General features: G+C 33.6%; 3 protein-coding genes across 5 annotated transcripts in view; 1 reads left to right on the forward strand and 2 right to left on the reverse strand.

Moving 5' to 3' along the window:
* The window catches only part of LOC108971810 (V-type proton ATPase subunit C), a 32,896-nt gene extending 27,834 nt beyond the window's left edge, over positions 1-5,062 (forward strand). For all 3 annotated transcript variants that reach the window (XM_018938099.1, XM_018938101.1, XM_018938100.1), the window contains 6 exons: positions 339-525; positions 679-777; positions 841-1,096; positions 1,932-2,029; positions 2,602-2,743; positions 2,823-5,062. In XM_018938099.1, the coding sequence (XP_018793644.1) occupies positions 339-525; positions 679-777; positions 841-1,096; positions 1,932-2,029; positions 2,602-2,743; positions 2,823-2,921 (881 nt within the window). In that variant the 3' untranslated portion in view covers positions 2,922-5,062. The remainder of the gene's footprint in view (positions 1-338; positions 526-678; positions 778-840; positions 1,097-1,931; positions 2,030-2,601; positions 2,744-2,822) is intronic.
* Positions 5,063-5,901: 839 nt separating this feature from the next.
* Positions 5,902-8,791, reverse strand: LOC108971797 (pickpocket protein 28). The gene is made up of 8 exons (XM_018938077.1): positions 8,422-8,791; positions 8,060-8,332; positions 7,725-7,988; positions 7,425-7,662; positions 6,815-6,954; positions 6,613-6,743; positions 6,305-6,545; positions 5,902-6,237 (listed from the first exon to the last, which is right to left on the reverse strand). Exons 1-8 carry the CDS (start codon positions 8,676-8,678, stop codon positions 5,988-5,990), a joined length of 1,794 nt encoding a protein of 597 aa, XP_018793622.1. The 5' UTR covers positions 8,679-8,791; the 3' UTR covers positions 5,902-5,987.
* A 506-nt stretch (positions 8,792-9,297) lies between these two features.
* On the reverse strand, positions 9,298-10,569 carry LOC108971793 (ribonuclease H2 subunit B). The gene has a single exon (XM_018938073.1). It carries the CDS (start codon positions 10,471-10,473, stop codon positions 9,397-9,399), a length of 1,077 nt encoding a protein of 358 aa, XP_018793618.1. The 5' UTR covers positions 10,474-10,569; the 3' UTR covers positions 9,298-9,396.
* Positions 10,570-11,712: the final 1,143 nt, after the last annotated feature.

Consider the following 11,712-nt stretch of genomic DNA (forward strand, 5'->3'; position numbering starts at 1 on the left):
GAAGATGAATAATTTAGCTTAAGTGCGGCTTAAATCTACGCTCCAGGTCAAATGCTTGTCTAATTTTATTAAAATATAAATAATTTTTTTTTTTTTCAAAACTACCAAGCATTTGACAGCAACTTTTCTATAATTATTAATTTTTTTCAATTACCTTTTTTTTACATATCAATTTATATATTTGCATATACTCTAAAAACTCATATTTTACCGATTAAATATATTTTTCAATATATTATGTATGTCACTAATCGTATTTTACCGTTTTTTCAACTTCGTCTTCACTTTCTCGCCATTTATTAACTTCGTCAACGCTCGGCAAATTTCCATACGCATAGCCGATCTATCCGTGTACATTACCCGCTTTCAATGGGATATGGCCAAGTACCCGATTAAGCAGTCGTTGCGCAATATTGCCGATATTATTTCGAAACAAATTGGGCAAATCGATGCGGATTTGAAGACTAAGTCAACGGCTTACAACAGTCTTAAGGGTAACTTGCAAAATCTGGAGAAGAAGCAAACGTAAGTGTAACAAAATTTAAAAAGCAAAATTTTAAAATTTTTAATGGAAAAAGTGGAAAGAATAATTCAAGCGCTACCCTCGCGAAAAGTGAAAAAAAAACATTTAAGTAAACATTTAATTTTACCTAATTTAATTTACTTTTAATTTTTCAGCGGAAGTTTGCTGACCCGTAATTTGGCCGATTTGGTCAAGAAGGAACACTTCATTCTCGATTCGGAGTATTTGACCACATTGTTGGTGATTGTGCCAAAGTAAGTTTAATTCAAAACTTATAAGTTTTTCAAKTTTCTAATATTCCCTCCTTTTCCTTGTAGAATTCTTGCTAACGATTGGTTAGCCAACTACGAGAAGATCACTGACATGATCGTGCCACGTTCCTCGCAAATGATCACACAAGACAATGATTATTGCTTGTTCAATGTGACACTCTTCAAGAAGGTCGTTGAAGAATTCAAACTGCATGCGCGTGAACGCAAATTCATTGTACGTGACTTCGTCTATAATGAGGAGGAATTAGCAGCTGGCAAGAATGAGATGACCAAGCTCATTACTGATAAGAAGAAGCAATTTGTAAGTATTATATATAAATATACATATATGTATACATTAGGGTGTTCGTTATATGTATATCAAGTTAATTTTYTTTGTCTAACACACCTTGTAGTTTCAGTTTTTGCCCCAAAAAAGGTTTCAACMCAAACAAGTTGCTTGTTTTCAATTTAAATCATGCCGATATTTCTTTTATTTTTAAAAATTGATGTTATAAATTTCTTGCTCTAAGAAAAATATCTGAATGATTTTTTCCATAAAAGCACGCTTCTGGAAGTTATACCCAGTCGTTCCCACGACAGTCTGGTCTRYTWAACCGGAACGAACTCGGATTTTTAACCCGTCCAAGGACGTCAACTCGGCAGTATTCCGCCGCTACGACAACAACAACAACTTATACCCAGTCAAAGTTATGCATCAAGTTTACTGTGCATTCATATAAATGAATTATACCATACATTCTATGTTGCTCATACGACAWGGTGTACTATATGAATACAGTACACATAATTTTTAAAGGAATGCTTTTACAAAAAAAAAATCATTATGACCTTTTCTGTAGAGCGAACAATTCTTTACTAGAATATCATCATATTAAGGTTATAGGCTTACATTGTGACAAAAAGGGTACCCGGAAATTGAAAATAAAAAATGTATAGAAAGAAATCCCATGTCAAATTTATAGGAATAGTAAAATGTTTAGCCACGATTGAAATTGATAATAAAAAAGATATTTGTGTTGAAATCTATTTTTAATGACAAAAACTGTAACTTCAGCTAGGGTTTACAAAAAAAATCATTAGTAGTAATAAAAAAAAAATTATTAAATAAAAATAAATTAATTTTTTTTCCGYAGGGCCCATTGGTCAGATGGTTGAAGGTAAACTTCAGCGAAGCTTTCTGTGCTTTGGTGCATGTGAAAGCGCTGCGCGTCTTTGTAGAATCCGTTTTGAGGTGAGTAGTATATATCTTGGTATGAATAAGTATGTCACGATTTTGTGAGAAGSGCGTGTATTTTTGCCCATTTTCTGATCTGTATATAACATTCCATAGACAAAASCTGCAAATTTCGAACTTTCTTACGCATTCTCAGTCAGCTTCTGTTCTGTATATAACCTTTTATTGACAAAAAAAAACCCAAAGTTACAAAATTTCGAAACTTTTGCTTTCATTTTCATTATTTCCTTTGGAACGGCACATAAATACCCAATAAATTCAATAAAAAACTGAAATTTTTCGTTGACTCTACTCCCCATAATCAATTACTATACAAAACCCCACTATTATGAACGAAGGATTGCTGCGCTTGAGATAGTATTGATTTAGTGGTATAAAATTAATTGTCAAAAATATGCTCAATAATGTACAAAGGTCCGAATAAAATTAGATACTCAATCAATATTTAAGAAAAATACTCGCAAAAAAAGTATTTTTTTACTGTGAAACCCTAACTCCTCTCATAAGTTGACGCAAAACGTTTAAATCAAAGCTCATAATATTTAACCACGCTTTCTTCTAMTCCACAGATACGGTCTACCTGTCAATTTCCAAGCCATCCTCATCGAACCCAACAAGAAGAGTGTGAAACGCCTACGTGAATGCCTTAACCAACTTTATGGACACTTGGATGGTGCTTCTGCTGGCGGTCAGAGCAATGCCAGCATTGATGTAAGTCAAGTTTGCATTTATATCTATTTATTGGCATTAAAATAACTTCTATAAATATACACTCTCTTTTCGCATATAGAATGTTGACATCCCTGGCTTGGGCTTTGGCCAATCGGAATACTTTCCCTATGTGTTTTACAAACTGAACATCGATATGGTGGAAACTGCAAAAATCTAAAGTTCTGTTGAGTTGAACGCGCTCAACAAATCCAATTTAGCCTAATCACAAWTGAAATGAAGAGAAATACCTTTACAACAACTATGTTTACAAAACAAGCGAGAAGAAGCAACAAACTATAATTATTATCCTACAAGTGAAACAAACAAGCAAACGCTAAAAAAAGTTTATATAAATCTTTAAAATAGTATAAAGTAAATTACTTAACCATCTGTATGTATGTTGTCAGTTCCACGTTCTTTGTTCGGTAAATTACGCGGCACAAACGAACGGCGACAGCGCAGTGCAAAGTGTTGAGAGAGAGGAGCGGTAGTTAGACTAAGTGTACGCGCGCTCACGCCATGCCATGTTAAACAAAAGTATAAAAGCAATGCTTTACACATACATATATATCTATATATATATATATACATAGGTGTATATAAATGATGTATGTATAAATTTTCGCGTCTTCTACGAAATTTTGTAGTTATTTCTCTATGTTGTTAAAATTTTTTATTAGTTTCATTTGTATATACATATATTTGTTTTATCATTGTTTGGAAAAAAAGTTAATTTACACGCACACATACATACACACACRCACTAAATTCTTGTAAAGTGTATTTGCGGAGGAGCATTGCTGTTAAAACCGATTTTGCCAGCAAAWTTTTAATGCCGATTTTTGGCCGCAGTGGTTCAAATGTAATTAATTATAGCATATTAATAGTAGGTTTCTTCGTTTCGTTATTATCTACTTCTTGTGTGGTTTATTAAGCCGATTTGACAGTATTTTCTATTTTCTTTTACATCTGTCGTTGTGTTATTAGTTAAAAAAGAACTCTTTCTGCAATTTTCACCATCAATTCAACAACAATGGGGTACATTTTTGTTTTCAAACTAAATTTTATTAAATATTATTGTTAAACTTAGGCTTTTAGCGCAAATCATGGTCAGCTACGTTACGTTTTGCTTTCATCCATAATAAATAATAGTCAAAAAATGTTTTTTCCAAGCGCAAAATTACGTAAGGCCATAAGGGTGAGTTAAGCCGTAASCTTTCAAGCAATTATACAGCCATTGTACTTTTATACATACATACACATACAGATATACAAAGAAAAATATGCTTGCGTTGATTTAACGGTTAATTACAAAAGTGTTCTTGATATTTTGTTTTTGCMACAATTTCATAGCTTTGGTGTACATACAGGCAGCAGCAAATAAATAAGAATACAGAGTGAAACTCTAAAGTAATTAAAATAAAGTGGGAACATCATCATTTATTATTATTATAATTATTATTCRAGTTATAGAGCGAAATAAATCAATAGCATACCAAATTCAAGAACAATGCTAATAACTAGCATAAAGTGTATATTTCCTATATGTATGTTTATTGTTGTTGTTGAAGCTAGCATACATATATACTGCGTGTTTTTTATGCATAATCATACTGTACAACTGGCCCATATTGCTTGTGTTAAACTTAAACATTTTTTAATAAAGCCAWGATATATTAGAAATAATGCGCATAAAAGGACATTAAGGCCAGGGAAGCTTTGGCGCGGTTGTGAAATTATGCTATAATTTTGTTTCTTAAAGCAAAAGCACTTGGATATTGTAGTTTACTTTTTAATTCTATCATTAATACAACAACAAATGCAAGAGCTTCCCTAACACAAAGCAAAGCAAAACAAAAAGTCCGCTTTGCGTCCTTTTCAACCCCGACGGCATGTTGCGAAAGAGAACGTACAATAATATTTGTAAACTCTAAACTTAAAAGTAAATAATTATATATATGTATACATATATATTATCGTTATAAAAAATGAATATTTAAAATTTTATTGCATATTAAACGAAAAAAGCTACACATCCAATTTGCATAAGCTTACAGAATTRTACACTTCCACACACAGACACACATGCATATATATATACACTCACACGTACAACTACCTTGAAGCTACACAAGCAATAGAACTTATTTTGCAACAGTAAAGTGAGAAAACAAAACCAAACCAAACTCTATGTAAATGTACATTACGAGTATTTAAGCAGTCAGTATGAAAACATAAATAAGTTTGATGAAGCGTAAAAGAGTAACGAGCTAATAACGCCATCCTTGTAAATAATTATACGAAAAAAAGACATTCCAATTTTGTTGTTTTTTCTAATGGGACGCGCTGCAGTGCTATGTAACAGGTAATGGAAATTTAAATGCCAAGCGGTTRTAAGCTTAAGGAAGTGTTGAGTATAGAATAGGATGGTACTTATAGTCCTTAACGCCCATAATAAACCGTTTCCCAAAAAAAACAAAAATTAATCAAATTAACGATWTCACAGTTCAACTCTCCAACCGATAATACTAAATCCCATTAAGAAAATTGAGTTTGGTTCTGWTTAGATAATGTTAAGATGTGTTGGACAGAACGCAAAGCTCAAATTGTCCAATGGGAACTTTAATAATTTATTTTTTGTTCCTCTAAAATCGAGACAAATGTAATCTAAGACATCAAATTCAAGTTTCAAACTCGATTTGAAACGTTAAGGAGTGTCGCACAGAGAAGATGGTCTAGAAAAAAAATACGCTAAAAAGGGTATAAAATGATATTCATTTATTTAATTTACAGTRAAGTTTGAAATAAAATATAATACCAGGTACTTTTCGGGTACTTATTGAGGWCAGGCGTGCATATAAAAACATTATTGTTGTAGGACATTCGTAATGTTTGGTTAGACCCATAGCGAGACTACTATTGAAGAGAAATAAATGAAAATATTGATTTATATATCAAATAGAATATCACCCTTCTCATCAAAGGGTAAAAGCTCTGTCAGCCGCAATTCTAAACACTTGCCAACTTTATCGGTTCCCCAATATTACTAGTGATCGATCAACTTATTGAAGAAAAAAATATCAACAACTAGATTTTGCTTTATTAATTTAAAAACCATAAAGCACACACATAAATTATTAAAAAATCAGCTACTTGAAACGGGAAATGTATGTATGTATGTATAACTCATTGTATTTTCATAAGATACGCCACGCATATAATATGTCTTGTATGGCTTGGTTATTTAACTCTCATGCTCTGCTTCCAATTTCATCAAACGCTTCTTGGTTTGACGACGTTTGCGCAAATTATCATACAAACGCACTGAGAAGAAGTATACCAATTCGATCAGACTCAAACTGGAAATGCCCATAAATAAGCCGAGAATGCCACCCCAGTTGGCTATCAAGGTGGCGATGCTGAAGAGCACAGTCCGTTTGATTGCCGTGAATTGATGCTCCTTGAAGTAGACCGAYAAGCGCGAACCCATGAAACTAAGGAATAAAGAAATATTAACTACTAACTGAGAATTAATTATCGGTTGGCAATAGTTATACTTACTCCTCATGCTCGTAKACCTCACGGAAAGCTTGCAATGTTTTGTTTAGCTCATAGCGTGCACTTGAAATCTCCACATTGTAATCCAGCGAAGTGCAGGCCGGCATACAGTCACAAATGATTTTCATATTCGGATCCATGGTGGCTTGCATAGTTTGATTCTGTATCAGGATGCTCAATTCAGACTGCGCAGTATCATAGCAGTTTATGTCCTCCACACTGCAGACGGGCACATCTTGTGGCTCTGTAGGAAGGTGCAATAGAAGGTTATGTATAAGTTTGTATATGGGAAAGCTGTGAGGGGGGCTTACTTGGCATCCAAAATTTGGCGCACCCACATTTATTTATGGTAAAATTGGTTAAGCACTCCACCTGGCAATTGGATTGTGAATAGGAGCGGAAATAACGCAAATAACGCTCGTCATTGAAGTAACACTGACGTCTAAAATATAAAGAATGGAAAGGATTGTAAATTATTGCTGCACACGAAGTGTTGTATATAAATGATTTCACTTCTCTGGGCTGAAGTCATGCAGATTATCTGTGGATATAACATAATGCGGCAGTACGCTAACCATCACTTCGTCGCCGTGCGGCAGCAAAATGTAATTACTCGTTGTCACCGGCACGCTCTCCGGGGACGTAAGAAAAACCTGTGGAGCGAGAAAAAATTAATTATTTATTTCATTTTGGTTAATAATGAAATAAGCGCTTCAAATGAGTGTGTATAGGGTTGAGGTCGATGTTTACTAGCAGGTTAGTAGACATCACGGAACGATGAGAATTCCAAATTTCCATTTCATTAAAATATGATGTCATTACTTGAACTGATCCCACGTAACCTAAGAACATAACATATAATGAGAGTCTACCATTTATTTCGGTCTTGGGCTAGTCTCTTGATTTGACTCCAACTTCTTTGGACCTTAGATATTTCGACGTCCAAGTTCCTTCTAAAAGTAAGAGCGTTCCGGCCTTTCCGTCGACTGTCTTGTGGATTCCAGTTGATAGCGTTTCGGATTCGTGGAAATACCGTTAGATGAATTTAATAAAAATCGTAGCGCCTTCTTGTCTAATCTTAACTATTTTGTGTTTAACTTCAATACCTGTCGATTCCACTCACCTTATACCCTTGCTTAAAGCTTCGGCAAGCATATTCGAAATTATGCTGGAAACCTTGTAGAAAAGCAAAAAATCCATTGCGCGCCGATGAAAATGCTGTACGTTGAGGATAAGAATTATAGCCTTGACCTACGTAACCATCGTCCAACGACCAATTGCCGGTTAACTCGTTGAAACGTGGTAGCGGCTCGAAGAAATTATTGAAATCGACAACGTCCTCGTCATAATAATTTACAAAGCTGCAGCATTTAAAAAAAAAAAATTTTTTTTTAATATTTTGTTTTCTCAATGAACACATTACCTGACATCTCGATATATATCCTTAGCCTGTAGACCATTAAACTGATAGCAAATACCCTCGTCAGTTGCCACAAAATTGAAAATTTTGTCACAAAAGTAAAATCGACCATTCCACTTACAAAACGGGCCCGTTTCGTTCTTCGAAATGGAAATATCGACTAGTGTTTGCGTAATGTTAGGTCTTAGGTTCTTYGGTAAATATTTTGCGAAACGTTGTACAACTTCGGATTCACAAATGTGCAAAGTGGACATAAAGCGCTCCAAACTACGAGGAAAACGAGTATCTGTACATATAAGCATATACGCACGTACAACTATAACGGTCTAAAAACTTACTCCGTTTCGCTTAAATCTTCATAATTTTGGAATGAGCCAGATTTATGTATTTCCTCCAGTATGCGACTCGAAACATTGGTGAAATCAAAGACATTACGTTCCATTTTTATTTCCGGGCATATTGTAATTGTAGGAAACGGAATCTTATGCACCGGCACAAGYGTTTCATCGAAACCCAATATTACGGGCGTGTCCTGCCATTTAAGGTAAGTGGCCCAAATGAGCGAAATCGCAAAATATACCGAAATTACAAGCACAACGAACCAATATAATCTGTAAATTCATTTTATAAAAATATTATTATAGCCACTATTCTATAACTATCACTCATTTAAAAGCGCTCTACATTCGCATTATCTCACTTCTCATAAAATGGCCTATGCAATTCCACCAAGTAACGTAATCCATGAATGGTTGTATTCTTCGAGTATTCCATAATCAAGCCTTTGCAGGCAGACCACCTTGAGCCATATTTAATGCGAGATTTAATAATTATATCGCTCGGCACTTCACTAAGCCCAGATATGGTACTCAAAGAATCGGCATTCTTGGTGGGCGTCGGCAGTTTTATATCCACTTGTGGTAATGTGGCTTCCGAGCCTCTATTGCTAACTTCCATAATGCTCAGGTTAATCTTTTTATATATTATTCATTAAACAATTCCCGTAAAACTTGCGTACTCCATTTACCGTTAACTACTAAATGCACAGCTTTTAACGCCACKGCTTTTATAGCCGCTGAAACTGCTGACATGCTAATTTTTAAATTATCCCTAAAGGATTGATGCCCGAGGGATACTTATCCTTCTACCCACATTTACATATATGTATGTATGTACGTATGTGAGAACATAAACGAGTGCCGGTGGATGGCAAAGGTGTGTAATATGAATATTATACAAGCGGCTTTTCCTACGAAAATTACTCGCTGACCTTTAAATGCCTGCCGGTTCTGAAATATTATATTATATACACACATTATAAAAAATTATTATTTAAAATTCTTTGGCAATATTATAAATTTGTCATCTGAAATTTTCAGTTAAATATTATTCGATAAAATTTCAAAAAGCAAAGAATTAGGCTTGATGACACACATAAAATTTATTTCATTACTACACTTTGTCACATTTATAAAAAACAAACGAATGTAAACCATTTTAGTTAAAATATATTTTTATTTGCGATTATTTTATTCTTAATATGCATAAAACAGAGTATTAAAAATATATGCAAAATAACAAGCATTTTGTTTTGCTTACTTAATTAATGACAATAAAATAACAAMTATAAAAAATTTTACAAGTCAAAAAAAAAAACAATGAAACAGTCATTGCCTTATTTTTTACTAAAGAATGATGCAATGCTCTTCGTACCTTTTGCACTCTTCGCTAACGCTTTTTCCTTAGCTGTTAAATTTCTTTCTTTAACCGGCGAAGGGGTAATTGGTGCTTGCACCACACTAAGCGGGCTTACTTCCTCACTGGAACTACTATTTGGTCTACTATGGTCATTAGTTGGTGAACCATCAACTAAACCACTGCTTTTAAGTTTATCCGYAGCATTTGTTTCTTTATCCTCCAATTTTATTTTCTTGTTTTCATTAGAATTAAGTTGTTGAAGGGATTTTCGCTTCTTGCCACCTTTCTCTTTTTCCTTGTTCTTCGGTGCAGTTGTCAACGGTTTCTCTTCAGGTATTTCCAAATATGTTTTAAGCTCCTCGTGTAAATCTACATCCAAATAGTCACCCACTATGTCGCATGCCATGCGTAAATAATCCATATCAGATTCTTCCTTGTTCTCGCCCTCAAGTTCACCACGTACATAATTTTTAGACATGGCACTCTCCCCACAATGCACGCCAATGCTGCGCAGTTTTGCAGTTACACGACGTGTCTTAATCGCTAACCACGCTAGCGTTTTCTCCGGGTTATATTTGTAAAATATCATGCCATTGGCTTTCTTTACATCGGCGATACATCTCAAGTGCTCCTCGCCGCGTATAAATTCACGCAATAACCGCAAAGTGCTCTTATCATTTGCCTCACCAATATCATCTAAAGCCAGCGCTTTTTGTGAACAATGTAAACGTATATGGTGCAATGCCAGCAGCGTTATATCGATTGGTGTTGTCATGTAGATGCGTCCGTTTGAGCACACATCATCGTTGATTAACCAGCAACGTCTGGGTTCAGCAAATTCTTTAACTTCCATTAGCTCTGTGTTGGATTTTGTAATAAACAGTGTGGGCTTGCCTTTTCCAGGATGATAAAAGTACTCCAACGTCAACTCATTTTCAGGATCTTCCAATAATTCTTTTGATATGAACATCACTTTGTAAAGCGCTGGCGCTTTCGCTGCAGGAACAACTGTTTCTTCAGTAGGTTTAGAAGAGCGCGTGGACTTTTTACTCATTTTAAATACGTCTGCAATATTTTCTTAATGAAGTTAAAAAACTTTATAAAATTTAATACAATCAAAACAAAGTGCTTGTAAAATATCGCGCGCTAACAAAATATAAACATTTGTGCGAAATGTCAAAAATGCAACTCTGTTAAATTAAAGGTCTAACCACAGTGTGGTCATTCACATTGCATAATAAAACAGAATTGACATTTATATTATATTTAATTTATATTTGAGCTAATATAAAATATAATGATATGRAATTTAATTCGCTTTCAAGTATTTGATACAATTTAAAGTCATGACTATAATCTTTGTGTTATTATGGAAACTTTATTAAGCAAAATATAGTGCATATATGATAGTTCTTGGAGCTCTGTGATAAATAATATAAGAAGTTTTTTCCACTGTTGTGCGGCTAGTTTATGAACAATGTTATACTAAGCATAAACGAGTTTCAATCTATGGTTTTTTATCTTTTATTTATTTATTTTTTTTTTTTTTTTTTTGATTTTTAGATTTTGTGCAATAACCCGTATCGGGTCTAGTTTTGGGTCAGTTCGGAACCATTTTCCAACCAGTTTACTAGGGTGTAGGAAGTACTTATTGCGACTTGGCTAAATCCGATATTCGAAAAGAGTAAATTTTTGGAAACAAATTGGATTTTCAAGTATACCGAACTCATTGAGGTCAAAAATCATCGTTATCAATATAATTTTCCTAAAACGATACTAGGTATAAAAGGTTATTCTATACTGAAGGAAATGATACAAACTATATTTTTTATGTTTTTTCATTATTATCAACTTTATTTGCATTAAATTTTAGATAAAATACATTTCAATGCATTAAAAGCTTACACTACTAATAATTCAATAGAGAAAAGTAATTATTCGCGTACATTATATTTGTATGGACACTGTATTTCACTGAATTTTTAATTTTAAACACATAAAAGACTTACATTATTTTAAATCTTGTATATGTGTGTGTATGTACAAATATCTTTAAATACAATTTCTTAACTATAACTATGTTTYAATGCGATTGTAAATAATTGTAAACACTAATTGCATACATACGAATATTTTTTGTTTTTGTTAATGTTTTTGTTTTCAATCTAAATATTTGCATAATAATAACGSGAAACTAATTAATGTCTTTATTTTACATGCGCAAACAAACGTACATACGTGCATGTGGTGTGTTTGCGCTTAAATTTCAGATTGAAAACTTTATTATGCCTCA

Source organism: Bactrocera latifrons, unplaced genomic scaffold (assembly GCF_001853355.1).
Source record: "Bactrocera latifrons isolate USDA-ARS-PBARC rearing strain unplaced genomic scaffold, ASM185335v1 scaffold_36, whole genome shotgun sequence".
In the NCBI taxonomy this organism is placed as follows: domain Eukaryota; kingdom Metazoa; phylum Arthropoda; class Insecta; order Diptera; family Tephritidae; genus Bactrocera; species Bactrocera latifrons.